This window comes from Pelodiscus sinensis, chromosome 29 (assembly GCF_052426305.1).
Source record: "Pelodiscus sinensis isolate ZL-2025 chromosome 29, ASM5242630v1, whole genome shotgun sequence".
NCBI lineage: Eukaryota > Metazoa > Chordata > Testudines > Trionychidae > Pelodiscus > Pelodiscus sinensis.
In genome coordinates, this window is record NC_143080.1 from 3,698,008 (window position 1) to 3,715,681 (window position 17,674).

Genomic DNA, 17,674 nt, shown 5'->3' on the forward strand with positions numbered 1-17,674 from the left:
CGTGGGTTCCTGGCCTTTGACTGGAGGCCCTGGGGGGCTTTCCAGCTGGGCTGCTGGGCTACTGCTGGTTAGCAGGTGTCCACTGAGCCCTGCAGAAAGTCTCTTGTAGACGGGCGAGGCTGGTTGAGAGGGAGCCTGGGGCTTGGCCGGCTGGGCGTGTTAGATCATCCATTGCCTGGCCACGCTGCACTTTAAAAGGCGCTCGCTGCCCTCCCCAGAGCGTTTCATTCCAGCCCAGGCCCAGGCCCAGGGAAACTGGCCCCGGCAGAGCAAGTTGCTTCCCGTGCTTCAGTTTCCAGAGGCGTAGGAGCCGTCTGGCCCCGCTGCTTTGCGGAATGTGGGATCTGTTCTCTCCAGACCGCTTGAAAGAGTCTGGGTTTAGGCTGAACGAGGGGTGGTGAGGAGGGAAGAGGGAGGTCCCCAGGCTTTCCCTCTGCGTGGTGTGCAGCGGACCAGGCCGAGGAAACAAGGCCTGCAATCTGCCTGGGCCACGGGTGAGAGAAGCCAGGGACCTGTTCTCCTACCGCCCCCGCTCGTGTGGCTGGCCCGCGGAAGGGTCTTCGCCCAGGTAGTCCGTGCCGCGTGCGTGGACAACTCTCTGAAGGCCTGGTCCAGGCAGGGGTTGGGGCTTGCTCCCTGGGACCCTTCCCTGGCCAGCTGGGATTCGGCCTCTGCAGTGCTCCGGTTAGGCTGCAGGAGGGGCAGGGTTACAGGAAACGGATGGAACTGGCCAGACACCAGCGAGTCTGGCAGCTGCTTAGAGCAGCGTTTCTCTTCCGGCTCTGAGGTAGCTGAGGAGAGGAGTCCGTGGGCAGGAGTGAGGTGTCCACATGCTCCCCTGCCCTGCCCTTTCCTGCTCTCCTGCCCGCCCGGCCCCCTCTCTGGGTAGAGACTCCTGCTCCGGTTCCTCCCTTTGCCGCCAGCAGCAGGGCTCCGGAGCGCTCTGCCCCAGAGTGCCCCAGCTTCACGTGGGGCCAGGCGGGGACTGTGGAGGAGCCCGGTCGAGAGGGGGCCGTGGCCCAGGGTGCCCGTCCCTCGGGGGACAATGGGCTCAGAGCTGAGTCAAGTTACTGGCCTGCCTTCCCAGGGCTGGTGTGCGGTGACCAGTGAATGCTCCAGGCCTGGGCTTACTTGCTTAGTGGGATCCCAAGGGGAGAGGGCAGAACGTGTGAGCTTTGCGGAGGCTTCTGGGCAGCTCATTCAAAGAAATCTCTGCGGGGCCGTGACGTTGGGGCTGGTTTGGTGCCTGCCAGTCTTGGGCTGTCGGTAGCCCTGGTTCTAAGCCCGCGGTTCCCAACCCCTGCTCTGCGGACGGTGCCGGGCTGCCAGAGCTGAAGCCGGCCGTTTGCGGCGGCTAGGAGGGCTGCGTTGGGGGACGTCTTTTGGTGGACTGGTAACATTATTTGCATATTTATTATTTACATAACGAATATGCGAAAATGTAACTGTTACCAGTCTGCCAAAAGTGTGTGAATGGCTTTGCCGGTCTGCGGTGTAAAAAAGGTGGGAGCCCCTGTTCTAAGCAATCTGCCTGGATTTGACCCTCGCAGCGGTGCCCCCAGAAACTGAATATTCCACAGGTAAAGCAGGGCCGTCCTGCGAAGAGAGGAGTCTCTGAGGCTGAGAATCCCAGGCCTTGCCTGCAGAGCTATACTGAGCAATGGCCGTGCTCGGGGGCTTATCTGGGCTTGTTTGCCTGGGGTCACAGTGACTCTCTCCCTAGCCTGGAGCTCTCCAGTCACCCACCCGTCCTGTGGGACACCGTGGCCGCTGAGCGAGGGGGCTAGGGAAGGCCCGGAGGCAGGCAGCCGCCTCCCACACGGAGGCTGGGAAGTGCTGCTTGGCCTGCTACTGCTCCGCGAGATCTGGTCTATTGCTGACGGGTGTGTAGACAGTGGTGGCCGGCTAGCCAAGTGGCCGGCAGCTGAGCCTGCCTCCTCGTGCCGGGCGCCTCCGCTGTGAGCTGCAAGCAGAACCAGCGCGGCTGGCCCCAGCCGTCCCTTCCTCGCCGGAGGGGTGAAGTCAGGCAATGCGTCTCAGCCTCTGTACAAGCCACTGTCGCTCTGGCTGACTTTCTGGGGAATGGTGAAACTGTAGTGGGGGGGAAGCAGGGGTTCCCCACAAGCCCTGTGGGTGGCATTAGCTCAAGGCGATAGGTCTGGGTGTAAAACGCAGTTGTGTGCTGCTGAAACGGATGCCTCCCCGAGGAGAGATGAGGCAGGTCCCTCTGACTCAGAGCCTTTGAAAAATTAAAACACGACGGACTCCCCCTCCCCGCCCCCCAGGAACAGATCTGTTGATCCCCATGTACTAGCCCAATACAAATCGAGGCCACTGTGGTCTGCTTCCCACAATTCCCCCTGCCGTGTGACCTGGTGAGGATCGTCCTAACCGTGTTCCACCCCAGAGGTGGCCGATTCTCTAGTTTGTTGCTGGAGGGCTGGTGTGTCTGTCGGGCAATAGCCCACTCTGCCATGTTGGCTGGGAAAAGGCTGCCTTGGGGGCCACATGAAAAGCTGAAAGAAGGGGGCGGGTGCCACGTAGGGTGCATCTACGCTGCACTGTCATTTCGAGATAACAAAGCGAGCGGCTACACAGCCATTCCGTTATTTCGAAACAGTCTCGAAATGACGGACGGCTTCTTCCGAAATCTGTAAACCTCCTTCCACAAGGAATAACGCCTCTTCCGAAATAGCTGTTTCGCAGTAAGGCGTGTGTAGACGCTCCTGCCGCCCAGGGCCACTCTGCGTTATTCCTCCCCAGTGCCTCCTGGGGCTCTACATGGAGGTCGTGCATCTACATGAGGGGAGCCTGCCCCGGAGTGATTTGGAGGCTCCCCTGCCGTATAGATGCGCTATTCCGAAGTGAGCATGCAGCGGAGACGTGCCCCTAGAGACGGTGCCTTGCCCCCCGCGGCTCGGCAGGATTCTCCCGGTGCCTACAGCAGCATGTTTCCTTTCTCTGTCCCGTGCCCAGATTCGCTACAAGGAGGAGTTTGAGAAGAACAAAGGGAAGGGCTTCAGCGTGGTGGCCGACACCCCCGAGCTGCAGAGAATCAAGAAGACTCAGGACCAGATCAGCAACGTACGTAGCTTTTGAACCGTGCGCCCGCCCTGCCCGGGGCTCTCTGCTGGGGACTCCCCTTAAGAACGGGGGGGGGGGGCGGGGAACGGGGGACCGAGGAGCAGCCCTGCAAATGCTGCGGCTGGGAAAACCTGCTTTGAGATTGCTCCCACTTTTGGCTCTTTCGAGGATAGTTGAGGGTGCCGCTCTCCTGCTCATGCACGCCCGTTCTGTAAGCTAGTGCAACTGGAATGCGAAGCCTGTATGTTCCCTGCAGAGGCCTCGTGACGGGAGCTGCGGCGATAGCTGGCAGGACTGGGCGAGTCTTGACTATGCCACAGATAGGGTGGGGGAGCTGTCAACCAGCATTCTCTGTAAGCTGTGCACTTGGGTGGCCACCCAGGAGAGTCAGGTTCCGCCCAGTGGATAGCAGAGCGCCCATAGAGCTCCCAATTGGCAGCACGTGTTTATATTGGTGGTGCACATTGTCACATGCCTTGGTGCACCTAGCAAAATTTATTCCGCACATGCAAAAAACAATTAGAGGGAATGCTGCTCTTGGCCCGGTGGGTCTCAACTCTGCCCACGCCCTAACATCAGCTGCTGACTCCCCAGGCTGTAGGAGAGCTGTCTGAGTGCCCAGTCGCATCTCAGGGTGGGAATACTGGCAGGCAAAATGACACACGCGTAACTTCTTCAGCCTGGATGCTTTCTCGGGAGCGCTCAGCCCAGTGCATCTCTTCCCCCTGCTGCCTCTGGCTCAGACAGCTGCGTGGTGTCCTCCACCAGCTTCCCCTGACTGGACCCTGCCTCCAGTTGTCCAAAGCTGGCTCCAGCAGCTGGGCTGCTGCAGAACCTCGCTGCAGCTGTTCGACCTGGCCTGGGCTGAAGAGAGGCCGTAGCCAAGCTCAGCCTGGCACCTGCTGCTCGCCAGCAGGATGGGCCGCAGCTCAGTTTCCTACCTGGCACTGTCGAGGACCAAGGGCAAGGCTGCCAGCTGGCCCGTGCTGGACACAGCCCTCCAAAGGGACCTTCTCTAGGGCCTCGCAGAGTGCAGCCTCGGGCCCCGGCTATGTCTTAAAGGGGCTTCAGTCCGTAGCCTCATCACATGATGGCAAACGGGGCCCAGCGCCGAGTGCCTCGCCCCTAGCACCTCTGAGCTGCCCTCCAGTGAAAGCAACTGCCCCCAGCAAGGCAGCTGGATGGCAAGTGGGGTGCTCTAGCGAGCCCTGTGGTTGCCCCATCCAGCCGGCGACTGCCAGGAGTACAAACCCCGGCCAGCCCTGGGCCATTGCTCACTGATTCGCTAACTAGCCCTTCAGTCAGGGCTGGGGAGCCCTTTTTTGGGTTGGGGGCTGCTGACCCACAGAAAAATGTGACCACGAGTGGCGTGGCGTGACGTGAGCCCCGACTGACGTGGCCCCTGACTGAGAAGGAGAGAGACATTCCCCTTGCACACCAGAGCCCAGCCTAGTAGATATATGTGCTCCAGCCCTGCACCAGTGCGGGCTCCCCAGTGCTGGGAGGGCCCTGAGCCTCGGGGGCTTGATCCTGATGAGCCGGGGCCGCATCCGGGCCTTAGGTTCCCCACCCCTGCCTTAATTGTTCTTCTCCTCCCCCTCTCCTCATCCAAACATAAGGCTCATGTTTGAGCCAAAAGCTAAGCTCACACTTCGGGGACCCACGGAACCCGGCCATTCAGCCCCCTTGAAAGGGGCTGGGTTGGGTCTCTGTGCACCGGTTAGTTCCCGAGCCTGGCTCATGGCCTCCAGTCGCAGTGGGTTACTGTCCCTAGGGCCAGCTCGGCGCACACACCCCACACCCCAGTGCACGTGGTTTGGTGCGGCACCTGCTTGGGGCAGGGAGTGCTGGGTCTCCAGCACCTGCTTCTCAAGCCTTTGCAGGGGCGAGATACTGAGAAAACTAACCTTTAGCTGCTGCCCTGTGTGTATTTAACTTATCGGACTCTGCGGCTGATGCAAAACATGGTGCGGACGAGGGCAGGAGCCAGCAACGGCTGCCTGTCAAGCCAACCCGCAAGGCTGCAGCTCCGCACATGATCTCACCAGCTTTCCGCTTGACAACCTGCTTCCATGGGGTCCCGGCCCTTTCTTTAGGCAGTGGGGGCTCTCTGGTGCCCTCTGTGCTGACTTGGCTGGCAAAAAGAGACCCCCAAAGCCCTGCCACCGAATACTCATGGAGCCTTGGGCCTCTCCCCTACACGTGGTTGGGGCACTCTGATGCGTGGCTGTTCTCCAGAGGCCTGGCTAGCAGGGCCCCCATACCACGCACGTGTGTTTCCGTCAGCCAGCTGACTGCAGCGGTGCATGGGCGGGGGCTGTGCCTTGTGGAAGCAGCTGGGGCTGGGGTGGTGTGGGGCGCTGTGTCTACCACAGAAGAGGAGCCATCGCTTTGTTCGGGGCAGGACCTGAGGGAGGGCAACAGGTTCCAGTCAATACAGCCAGGGGCCAGAGCCGCATGGCGGCACCAAGGGAGTCTACGGCAGCTCATCTCTGCCCGGGGGGCTCAGTCCGGCTCCTGACACGGAGTGCGGTTTGCTGGGGATTTCAGGAAGGCAGCACCAGGCCGTTCACTTTTGCTTCCCTCACACACATGGCCCTCCTCCACCCTCCCCACCCCAGGCCTGGGAGGTGTCCCCCTTGTGCAGCCCCATGCCTCTGATAAGCTTCGTTATTAAATAAAGATTCAGCCCCTCCCCCCCCAATGAAGAGCCTGGGGGCAAGCAGGCTGGGCTTAGCTGAGGGGGTCCCTGGGCTGTGAGGGGCCCGGCGTGTTGAATTTTATTTCTCTTAATTTTGCGGGGGGAGGAGGGATGCCCCTGACGAATGCCGTTCTTTGCCCTCCCCCACCCTTCAGCGTCTCAGCTCTCTGTCTCTCTCCAGCCTGGCCTTTCTCCTGTGCCTCTCTGCAGAGACTTACAATCCAGCAAACACCGGCTGCTCCAGACACCCTCTGGGGCAGGCAGACGGCCTGAATGAGCAGGGAGAGACCCAGAGTCCTGATTCTCTGACCACTCGACCGGCCATGGTGGCCGCCGGTTACAAGTTCCACCTCCAGGAAGGAGAAGTGGGCTGCAGTTTTTCCCTGCCTCACAGAGCAGATTTTGCTTGGGGAGTTTCCCTCCCAGCAGCTGAACTCTGGGCCAGGTTTTCTCTCCTGCCGGGCACTTAGTGCCCTGCTGTAAATAACTGTTTAACCAGCCAACAAATGGGTTGCAGGTGTCTTCTCATTGGCTGGGTATTCATTAACTGGAGTAGCTATTAATTTGCACTCTCCTGCCCAGGCTGTCTGTTAACCCTTCGCCCTCCTGGCCTGCCCGTTGAGCAAGAGGGAAGCAGGAACCGATTGCCCAGAGCGATGGCTGGGAGGGACTGTTGTGTGCAGCCTGCAGGTCATTGGTGGCTTCACTTCTGTGATTAGGACCCTTCTGACTCCAAGACCAAACTCTTTAATTGGCATTGGGCAGCGCTGCTGTAGCCTGGCAGGCTACAAGGTGGACAGGTAGCCGGGGAGTCAGCTGACCACTAGCCCCAGAGCATGTTGGGTAAGACTTCCCAGAGTGCCCCTGTACCGCTTTACGTCCCCTTTGCAAGAGCGTCGGCGGCGGGAGCCCTTTTCTGCTGCCGAATGTTGAGCATTAAACACCTTCTCGGAGCTTGTGGGGGCGGAGGGACTATTTCTGGTCTGTGTGGTCAGTTGACCCCCACCCACATCCGTGAGCTCGCTCTGCCAGTTTGCAAAGATGTTGAGGGTAGGTCTGCCAAGGACCTGAACGCCCCCCGGCCCCGTTAGCCGGGGCAGCTCCGTGTAGAGAGGGCCTGGGACACACAGCTGAGAGGTGGCCCGGGAGCCCCTCTTTGCAGTAGGGTGTTTCCCCCCTACCTCCATTGTTGCTACAACCTGTTCAGATCCATCAGTGACTTGGAAGAGCTGTTGTCCCCGGCTGTGTCCACACCGGGAGGGTTTGGTGATCAAAGTGCTGTCAACAGGCAACAGCGAAAACCAGTCAAACCGGTTTTTCTGCCTCCTGTTGTCGACATTTCATGGCCACATGGCTGGCTCCCCTGTCGACAGACAGAGCAAAGCATTGTGGTGGAGCATCCCACAGGGCAGTGCTGCGCTTCTTGGGATTCCCTTGTAGCTCTGAGCTCTCCATGCTGGGGAATGTCAAAGCAGCACAGCAGCCTCTCCAGCCCTCCCCCTGCAGCAGCAGCCTGCCCGCCGCTGGGTTCCTAACAGGGCAGAACAGGAGCATCCCAGTGATTTGCTCTTTGTTTGTTCCCCAGAGGGAGCAGCTCACTCCGCTGTCAGACACTTCCCGGAGCTTGGAAAGGGGAGGGGTCCATGCCTGCAGGGCAGCAGAGATCCTGAAATACTGAGCACAGCCATCAGGGCAGCATTGTGGGATACTGGCGGAAGTCAGTTCTCTCCTCAAAACAAGCAGCAGAGTCCACACTGGCTCTTTGTCAAGAACAAAGGGAGGGGAAAAGACAAAAGTCTCTTGCAGGGCTGGAAGTTTGTTGTTGCCAAAACTGGTTGTTTTTCCCGACCAAAGTCACAGGGCAGCAAAAACACTCTAGCTGTTTTGTTGCCAAAAGGCAGGTTTGGGTGACAGAACATGCCAGCGTAGACAAGGCTCCAGAAAGAATAGCCGAGTGAGACTGCGGCTTTAAAATGCGGACGCTCTCCTGCATCACGGTTATGGTAGACAGGACTCTACCGCTGAGTGCAGCCAACGGCTCCATCTGGGGTGGCTGGGTCCCGGCCTGGCTGGGAGTTGGACTCCTGGGGTCTCACGGACTCTCTGCTGTGGGAATATCTCTTGTTTTCCGTGAAGGCCCAGGAAGCTGAGCAGAAGGGAGGAACATGCCGGCCTTGCTTTAATGGGCAGGGGGGCTAGCGCTCGCCTCTAGAAGATGCATCAGTCCCCTCTGGTTGGTTCCTTCCCAGCAATCTCGCTGGCCCTGTTAACAGTTCAGGGCTCTGTTGAGGATTTGCCATTGTGGAACTTGCTCAGTGAGGGGAGAACAGCTACTGGCCTCGTCCCTGCCAGCCTGTTCCTCCACTCCCCCAGGGCTGCCTCTGGTGCTTTTCGGCAGAGCATGCGGCATCTGGCTTGGGAGGGGGGTCTCTGCAGTAACCGGTTTGGGAAGGGCGGGGTCTCTGACACGTGCATTAACGGGCTTCACTTTCACTTCACAGAATCTTGGTTTCACATCTGCTTCGGCCCCCATGGGAGGTGGGTTTGGTGCACTTGGCTCAAGCGCCGAGCAGCCCACAAATAAGCAGGAAAGGCGCAGGGCTGGACTAGCGAGGGGGGCTTTGCAGCTCAGGATGTCGGTGCACGGGAAGCACAAATTCTGTCTCGCTGGCTCTTGGGCCAGCATCTGTCCTTGCTTATAAGCCCTAGCGCCCACTATGCCAGGTGCTCAGTGCTTGGGGAGGGAGTTGAATGGGGCTGGTGAGATTTGCCCCCAGCCTCTGGTGTTGGTGTGGGTAAGAGCTGGGAACACAAGTCGTGCCAAGCTCCCTCTGATGGGAAGGGCAGTGTGAGATGCCCTGTTGAAGCATCTGACTTGGGTCAGGATTTCCATGTTCTCAGTCCAGCCCTGCCTCTCTGCCGCCTACCATCTGGCCGCCTCCCTGGCTCTGCCCTCCATGTGCTGTCTAGTTAAGGATGGTAAAGGTTAACCGGGTAAGAGGTTAACTGGTAAGCATGTGCCATAGTGGCATACTTACAGCTAACCGGTTAACCGGAGCCGCCTCCTCCCAAGGCAGCCCAACTGGCAGGGCTGTGGTGGGCCCGGAGCAGCTCCCACAGCCAAGCGGTTAACCATTCCAGGTGGCTTTTACGTCTCTAGTCTGGGTGGGTTGGGGGCTCTTGTCACAGTTAACATCATGGGGTCTCCTCTGCTCTTTCCGGCAGAGCATCTCCAGGCTGGCTAGATAATCTCCTTTTGGCTGGCTGAGAGCCAGCGTTCCAAGGGTTACTGGGGCGTGTGTGGGGGGGGAATCTAACTGAGGAGGTGTGGTGAGATGACTCTAATCTGTAGCCCTCTGTTTAGATCCTCTGCTGGGATTCCCCTCCCACCCCCTCTGTTTGTCTCTCTTTTTGTTACAAATACTCAGGCATTTGAATTGAGTAATTGCCCTGCGACTTCCTGGACAGCAGTCTCCCCGCTGGCTGCCAAGCTCCAGAGCCCTAATTGGTGCTTGGGAGCATTCCCAGCTCCAGGGATCTGAGGCTGAGCTGCTCCGGAGGCCAAAGCCAGGAGCAGGGGATTCTCCCAGAGCAGCCTGAAGATGGGGGTGGCCCAGCCCTCAGATCCATTCTCGCACCAGCTGTTAAAAGCAGCTGCTGCTAGCAGGGGTCATGGAATCCTAGAACCCTAGAACTGGAAGGGGCCTCGAGAGGTCATCGAGTCCCGTCCTCTGCCCTCACGGCAGGGCCGAGCACTGTCGAGATCAGGGCTACTCAGCGCGTGGCCTGCAGCCCGTTTATTTGCGGCCTGGTGGGAGGCTGCTGAGCTGAGAGCATTGGCGGAAACACGGCAGGAGCGGCCCAGGGCCTTGGTAACCGTGTGACTCTTTCCCGCCTGTGGAGCAAACTGGAGACGGGGCTGTCTGCGTTCTCTGCACCTGTGTCCTCACAGGAGGAACACGGCTGAAGCAGGGCCAGCTAGCTTGGTCCTCAGCAGCCGCGGGCAGACCGGGACGATATGAGGCCTCTTTTCCAGGGGACATTGCAGGCTTGTAGCTCGTTGCCATGGTGTAGGGCTGTCAACAGCAGCCGCGCAGAGAGCCCGGCGGGGGTCTCCTCCCTCCACACATGCGCTTCCCGTTTGTGTGGCTGGACGGAGTCCCGCTGCTCTCAGCGAGGAACAAGGATGCAGGGGGAGGGGAATCGAGAGAAGGGGCCGAAGCAGAGGCTGGTGCTAGGTAGTTCTTGACTGGCCTTCCTCTGCCGGCCTGGCTCCAGACCCTGCCTTGATCCAAGTGGGAATGAGCTGGATCCAAATAAACTTCCTGCCTGTCAGGGGGGTTAAACACTGGAATAAGTAGCCTGGGGAGGTTGTGGAATCTCCATCCCTGGAGATATAGAAGAGCAGGTTGGACAGACACCTGCCAGGGATGATCTAGATGGTGCTTGGTCCTGCTGGGAGGGTGGGGGACTGGACTCGATGGCTTCTCGAGGGCCCTTCCAGTTCTAGTGCTCTCTGATACCAGGCCAAAGAGCGTTGGCATGGGGGAGGGGTATCGGCAGAAATGTGGGAGGGATTCTAGGATTGGAATAGAGGGGGCCAAGTTCACAAACTGGCTGCTCTCCCCTGGCTTCCTCATGTCCCGTCAGAGGCTCCCTCCTTGCCCTTGCTGCCGTTAGGACAGCTCTCCTGTAGCAGATTTCTCTCTCTCTCTCTCTCTCACTCACTCGCGCTAGGGATGCTGACCAGTTTCAGTTCACCGGTGGGATGGGCAGGGGGCTGCTCCAGACCCATGGGGCCCCCCACAGGCTGCTCCGGGCGTCCAGAGCTGCCCCTGTCTGCGCATCTCAAGCAGGGGCTGCTTTGGCCAGGCTGGGGGACCCTGCCCATGGCGGGGTCCCTACATCCTGGCCAGGGCAGGAGTGAAGGGCTGGAGCACTCCCCCCTTTAATTGGCTAACTGGTTAAACGTCACCTTTCATTGGTTAACTCATTACATGGGATTTTACATCCCTCACACCCTCCCCCGCCAAACTCTGTGCTGAGCTGGCCAGAAAGCTGCCAACTGCTGCCAGGGAGGGATTTGCAACCTCTGTCTTCAGCTGCTTTTCAGAGCTGACGCTGGGCAAGGAAACTGGCAGCTGGCACCTGCCCGAATCTGTCCAGACCAAGCGCAGGGTGGGCAGAGGCTTGGGCTTCTGTGGTTTTGAAACCTCCAGCTGGGCAGAGGGGACTAGAGCCACCCACTCCGCTCCCCCGACACCCGCTGTCTCTGGACTTGCCAAGAGCCTGCAGTGCCACCTGCCGGCCTGCAGCGTGAGCAGCGCCAGTCGCTTTCCAGCGCTGCCTTTCTCCAGTAGTGGGTGGGGATTCCCTGCACGCCAGCCCGGGGCTGGGAGAGAAGTGCCTAACATCACGCTAATGCTGTGGCCTTTCGGGAGGGCTGCGTGGTAGAGACTGCCTGGTGGCCTCCTAGGTGGGCGGGAGGTAAATAGCCCGTCCTGGCTGGAGTCCAGCTGCCCCCGGTGAGAAGGGCTGTGGGATTGATAACATTTCCAGCTGCATGAAGCACCGTGCTAGGGACTGGGCATGCTAGAGGAGAGCTGCAGCACCTAGAGTAGGGGTGGGCGGAACCTTTTTTGGGCTGGGGGCCACTGACCCACAGAAAAATCAGTCCGGGGCCGCACACAGGTGAGGAGCAAAAAACCAACCAAAAAAACCCTCACTGCCGTGGCCCCCGACCGAGAAGGAGAAAGATCCTCCCCACATACCTCTCCCGGAGCCTATAGGGCCCAGCGTAGGAGATTTTGTGTGCTCCACCAGTGCGGGTTCCCCAATGTTGGGGGGAGGGAGCTGAACCTCGAGGGCCAGATCCAGGCAAGCAAGGGGCCATATCTGGCCTCAGGGCCTGAAGTTCCCCACCCCGACCTAGAGCCTTTCACTGAGGTTTGCTCCAAATGAAGCAGCTTCCTGCCGGGGCCAAGCCTGGGGATTGTAAAGTCCCTGGCGTGGTCTCTGCTGCAGGAATGGGTGTGATCCGGCTGGCTTGGGAGGAGGAGACTCGGAATGGATTAAAACCTGTCCATCAAGGGCCATACTCTCCTGGAGCTGTGCCTGGTCCGGGCAGCCTCCCCTCCGCCCTAGGAGCCCCCAGCCAGGGGTTCACTCTGCCTCTCCCTCTTGCAGATAAAGTACCATGAAGAGTTTGAGAAGAGCAGGATGGGCCCGAGCAGCGGCGAGGGCGGTGAACCGGAACGCAGGAATTCGCAGGACGGCGCCAACTACAGGAGACCCGTGGAACAGCATCAGCAGCCTCCGGCCCAGCCCAGCAGCCCTGGTAAGGAGCCCCACGCTCTGGGAAGGGAGCCCTGGTTAAACAGGTCCCAGTCCGTCTCGTGTGCCTCCTCCCTCCGTCTTCTGACTCCGGTGCCCCACCGAGGCCAGGCGTCGCTTCTCGGGCTCAGTGGGGCTACTGAAGGGCATGCCTCGCCTTACAGAACTTCTTCCCAACACGTCTGGTTTCAGCCGCGGCACGGCTCTCCTGAGATGCTGCTCCGGGGCTCTCTAACCCCATACTCGGTCAGCTTGACACAGCTAACCAGGCGTGTTTCTTTCCCAGGCTACCAGCAGCAGCCTCCATCTCAGTCCTTTGGCTTCAAGGAGCCTGCAGTGCCAGTCTCTACACAGCGTAACGCCCCGTCTGGAGGAGGAGGAGGAGGAGTGAGTATAGCCCCAGTGGCGCTGAGCCTGCCCAGTGCTCATGCTAGGTGGGGGTCTCCGGAGTGGCTGCTAGCACGGTCAGCACTTGGCTGCGGTCATGCAGCCTGCCCTAGCTGCTGCAGCTCCCCTTGCATGCAGGCCTGCTGACCGGGCAGGGAGCAAAAGGGGCGGCAGCAGTTGGAGCCCTAGGCCCTTTAAATCACAGCTGGAGCGCCGCACTGGGTTCTGAGGGGTGGGGCGGGGGACGTGCTCGTGGCGGCATGGCTGGCTGCCCCGCCACGCCCCTTCCGGCTCAAGCCACGCCCCTTCCGGCTCAGGCCACGCCCCTTCCGGCTCAGGCCACGCCCCTTCCCGGAGCACAGAACTCCCCCCACACACCTTGTTCAGGGATCCATGCAGGCTGTCGGCTCCTCTACTTGCATGGGGGCGAGGGGTCCACAGACCCTTTCTGCCCCCCCCCCCCTTCCGGGGTTCTCCTGCTGCAGCTATTAGCAGGCACTGCTGGGCTGTGAGCTGGGCCCAGCCCCATGGCGCCCTGCCCTCTGGAGAGCCCAGGAGTGGCCCCTTCACAGCTCCGTGCCCCTCAGCTCTCCTGAATCACAAACTTTCCCCATGGAAAGCTCAGTCACTCTCGGGTGGGCTCAGCCGCCATGAGCAGGGCGTGGGAGGGGACCTGGACCCCCTCCATGTGTCTGACACTTCTCTGCCCCCCCCCCCCAGAAGCGGTTCCGCGCAGTCTACGATTACAATGCTGCCGATGAAGACGAGGTCTCCTTCCAGGATGGGGATACCATCGTTAACGTGCAGCAGATCGACGACGGCTGGATGTACGGCACGGTTGAGCGCACTGGGGACACCGGCATGCTGCCTGCCAACTATGTGGAGGCCATCTAAGCATTGGCGGGGGGGGGGGGGGGGAGCGTGGAGTGGAACCCGAAGCCCCCAGCTCACACGAGGTCCCCCATCCTGTCTCTCTTGTCCAGCATCCCTTCTCTGCCGCGTTCTGCCATTCCTCCCTCCGAGCTGCACCCCTCGCCCGTCAGTACTCTGCCCCGGGCCCTGGTTTCTCTTGCCAATTTCATTTTGTTTTGTAGCTATTCCAGCTCTAATGGGACTAGGTGGGAGACCTGTCCCGGGCCCCAGCCTTGCAGCTTTCCTCCTCGCTAATCTCTTACCCCTTCTCCCCCATCTTGGGGAAGGGTTGGGGGCAGGAGTCTAGCTACCAGGCTCTCCATCCCCAGGGACTATGAGGGAAGCAACTGGAATCGCTGCGATCCTGCGCTAAGACAGGATCTCAGCTGACCTGCCTGATTGGACCAAACCCCTCCCTCTCTGTTGGGGACCAAGCCAAGCAACTGGAAGCAAAGCAAGAAGGGACCAACGATTAGGTGTCCCCGGTTAGGGGAGGGGGTTGAAACGCTGTCTTTTGGGCTAGTGGGGATCCCCCTCTCTGGAGCCAGCTGGGGGGGAGGTTAGCTGGCACCCGGATTGCCTGCAGGGACCTTGTACTGGGCCATCCTCGGTTGCCTCTCCCACCTCATTGCCTCTCTTAATGTTTCCATCCCCGTCTCTCTCCCTCTTCCCATTTTTTCCTCTAAAAACCTTCATAGTAAGTCAAAACTTCAGCAAAATGCGAGTGCTGCAGAACCGAAGCTCAGTCCCTTTTGAAGTGTCTATTTCGCGCTGTTCTTCTCAGGTTTTCATTGGCTTCCTGGGGCTGTGCTACTGCCTGCCGAGGGCTGGGATTTCTGGGGCCGGAGAGAGGCAGGAGTGTGGGGGAGGGGGTGATGGTCCTGCAAACAGGGTCAAAGCAGCATCACCCAGGCCTGGCCAGGCCACTGGAGCTACCATGAATGGGGCCAACTCCTTGCAGGGCCAGTTCTAGGCTCTGGGGCGTGACTGCTGCTGTCTTGGGAGTGAGGAGTAGCCCAGGGACTGCTTATGTCTGAGCCATGGGGCGGGGCAGATGGTGCCTCCTTGCCTCCCCCATGGTCATCCAGGAGTCCCCCAGGGGGCTGGGAATGAAAGTGATACCCACAACCCTTCTAGAACCAAATACCATTCCAGTAGCGAGGAGAGGAAGGGCTCCTGTGCCTTCTAGTCAGTTTCTACCAAGCAATTTGCTGCTGCGAACTGGGGGTACGTCTACACAGCAGCGTAATTTGGAATAACTGGTGTTACTCCAAAATAACAAACTGCGCATCTGCACTACAAGCCTTCATTCCAAAATAACGGTGAGCTGGAGGACTTCTTCCTCCCACTCCTGGTAACCCTCGTTTCACGAGGAGTGAGGGAAGTCGACAGAAGAGCGTATTCCTCTGACTTCCTGCTGTGTAGACAGCGCCAAAAGTGGAATTAAGCTCTTTCGACTTCAGCTACCCAATTGACGGAGGTGAAGTTGCGCATCTTAATTCGACTTTAGCCCTGTGGTGTAGACGTTCCCCCAGGGATCCTGCTCGTTCTCCTTTCCCCGCTGCTGGACCAGTGTGCTTTCCGCATGGCCATGTGGAGCAGAGTCCGGGGGGGTCTTAGGCTCTAGCCTGCCCCCCCTGCTCCCCCAGCGCTGGCTGGAGCCATTGCCTGCTCAGTCTGGGTCTGCTTTCGTCCTATGGCCATGAACCAGCTCAGCTGAGCGTGGGGGAAACGCGATGGCTGGCAGAGAGAGTGGGAAGGAGGAGCGAGGTGGCTTGTGTTTCATCTGGGCAAAGACCAGGAGGTGGCTCTGCTGAGATCCAGCGCGTCTGCTTTACGGCGGCACATGCCTTGCTCTGCAGGTGCCACTCCTGGGACTGCGGTTCTGAAAAACCGGATGGGGGCAGGGAAGTAGAACAAAGGCAGAAACACACACACACACCCCAGCGGTCAGCCAGTTCCATCCCCTTTCCCAGGGGCAGCAGGGCAAGTTCTAGTCCCAATTCCATTCCACTTTGAACTGGCCTGTTTCGGGTCCACGGCAAGGGGACCAGGAAGGGAATGAACAGACGCACCCGGCCCCGTTTTCTCTGCATTGTCTCATTGGATCCAGGCTGGTGACAGACATTCCAGGCGGCTCCTACATTGGATCGCATCGTGGACCAAACCTTTAAAGCACATTGCCCCACCCCCCATATTTTGGGCACTGGGGCCACTATAACTGGAAATCTGTATGCCGGGAAGAAGACACTTGGTTAAGGAAGCCGAGTATTGAAAAGAGCTGGCTGTGAACCCTCTCTGCCTTGATCCAGGGGGCGTTTTCCCAGTGGATCAACCCGGCTGCCCTCTGGGTTGGCACTCCTTGTGCCTTTCTCCTTCTCAACTGGAATTCCATGTACTTTTACTGCTCTCATTATCCCAGGAGGGTGACCTGAGGCTGCACGGCAGGTGCATGCAGTGAGGTGGTCTGTAAGCTCTAGGCCCAGCTCGATGATTTAATCTCTGGCTTCGAGGGCAGCACATCAGTTTCAGGAGTCTTCCCCCTGCTCTGAGAGCACAGGAGACCTCTGCTCGATGGTGCTGCACTGTTCTGGGTTTCCCCCTCAGCCCGCTTCCCCTCCGTACACTTTGACTTTCTCGCTGACCTTTCGGCGGGGAAGGGAGAAAGCGGCAGCTAGGTTCTTAAAATGGGGAAGCCACCCCTGAAACATGGAAGAGGGCTTTGCACACACCTCCTCTTTCTCACACTCGTTTCACTTTTCAAAAGCACAATGGTGATGCAGAACCGCTGCCTAAAGGACACTGAACTGAAGGTGGAAATGGTTCAGCATTAGGGCCTAACGGGTGGGTAGCAGCAGGGACCCTTAAAACCTGTCACTTCCAAGTCTCTCTCTGGTAGCCGCTACAGCGAGGAGGCTTTTATGGGTAAGAGGGTCTCTGATCGTCTGTCCTCGGATCGATGTACTGAGCTAAGAGAGGTGAGGAACGGTCCATCCCCCTGGAAGAGCCAGCTGGGAGCAGGGCTTGGGGATAATAGTGAACCTTCTGGTTTTTCACCTTTCCTGTTCAGCAAAGGGCTCGTGGGAGATGGGGTGGGCCTGGGTGAAGGGGGATGTGATCAGCCTTGGGCAGAGCATAAAAGTGGCAGGGTTGGGGAAATTGAAATCTTTGGTGCTGCTGAAGTGTGTGAGCACAAGACCTGGCGGAGGGACTGGGGGAATGGGGAGAGACACATTCCTGATCATTCATACTCTGTTCTTCTAGCCAGTTACCATCTGGGGAGGGGGATGGGCGTAACAATGTGAATAAACCTTTTGTAACGGACCAAATAAAAACACAGGTGACTAAGTTTGGGCCTAAAACTTTTTTAATGCTACCTTGAAACTGTTGTCTTTATCCTCCCCTTCTCCTTTCTTCCCCTCCCCCTTTTTTTTCTCCTGCCATGGAAAACAAACATTTTACTGCTTGATTTCTGCCTTCTCTCTGACTTATGCACTTTTTTGCCTTTTTTTCATAGCTGAAAAAGCACCTAAACCTGTATTTAAAATAAGTAAAATCTTAAAAAAAGATAAAAGCTAAATTGCATCATTGTAACCATTTCATTAATGTGTTTTGTTTTTAAACAAGTCTTGTACCTCTTAGCTTTCTGAGTTGCATTTCAGCGCCGGGCTTAGATCATTTTTTATTGGTGGGGGATTTTTTGTCTGTATTTCTTCCGATGGGCCCCCCAGAAAATGAAATTTATTTGGCCTTTTTAACTGAACCATTAAATGGAACAAATCAACAAATGCTTTCTGGTTTATTCAAATTTAAAATAAAAGTATAATTTTTACCTGCTGACTGCTTTGGTCTTAATTGTGTTTTTAATTTTCCTCTGGTTTTAAACAAGCTACCAGTTTTGCTGGAAGGGAGACAGCAGTAAGTTAGAAAAAGGAAACTAGTTTGAGTCAAAGGTTTAGTGTTTTGTTTTGCCTTTTGTAATCCAGATTTTGCAGTGACTGGATTCCGAGGGGGCAGTGGGACACCCAGTGAAGTCTGTGGGAACTAAATCAACATGCATACTTCTAGCCTATTCCTAACTACTCTTGTAACTGCTACCAGGCAGATTTTAACATGGCGTGATCTTACGCAAAAATTCTTTAGAGCAAGAGTTCTTGCGTTAAGTAGTTGCGCAAGAGAGCGTCTACACTGGCATGTGCTTTTGTGCAAGAGCATCTATGCCAGTGTAGACGCTCTCTTGTGCAAGAAAGCTCTGAT

The 17,674-nt window shown here is 58.1% G+C and overlaps 1 protein-coding gene across 1 annotated transcript in view; it reads left to right on the forward strand.

Moving 5' to 3' along the window:
- Window positions 1-17,249, forward strand: part of LASP1 (LIM and SH3 protein 1) — a 62,906-nt gene extending 45,657 nt beyond the window's left edge. Inside the window, exons 4-7 of the mRNA XM_075911465.2 lie at window positions 2,977-3,084; window positions 11,972-12,122; window positions 12,405-12,505; window positions 13,226-17,249. Of these exons, the coding sequence (XP_075767580.1) occupies window positions 2,977-3,084; window positions 11,972-12,122; window positions 12,405-12,505; window positions 13,226-13,399 (534 nt within the window). The 3' untranslated portion in view covers window positions 13,400-17,249. The remainder of the gene's footprint in view (window positions 1-2,976; window positions 3,085-11,971; window positions 12,123-12,404; window positions 12,506-13,225) is intronic.
- Window positions 17,250-17,674: the final 425 nt, after the last annotated feature.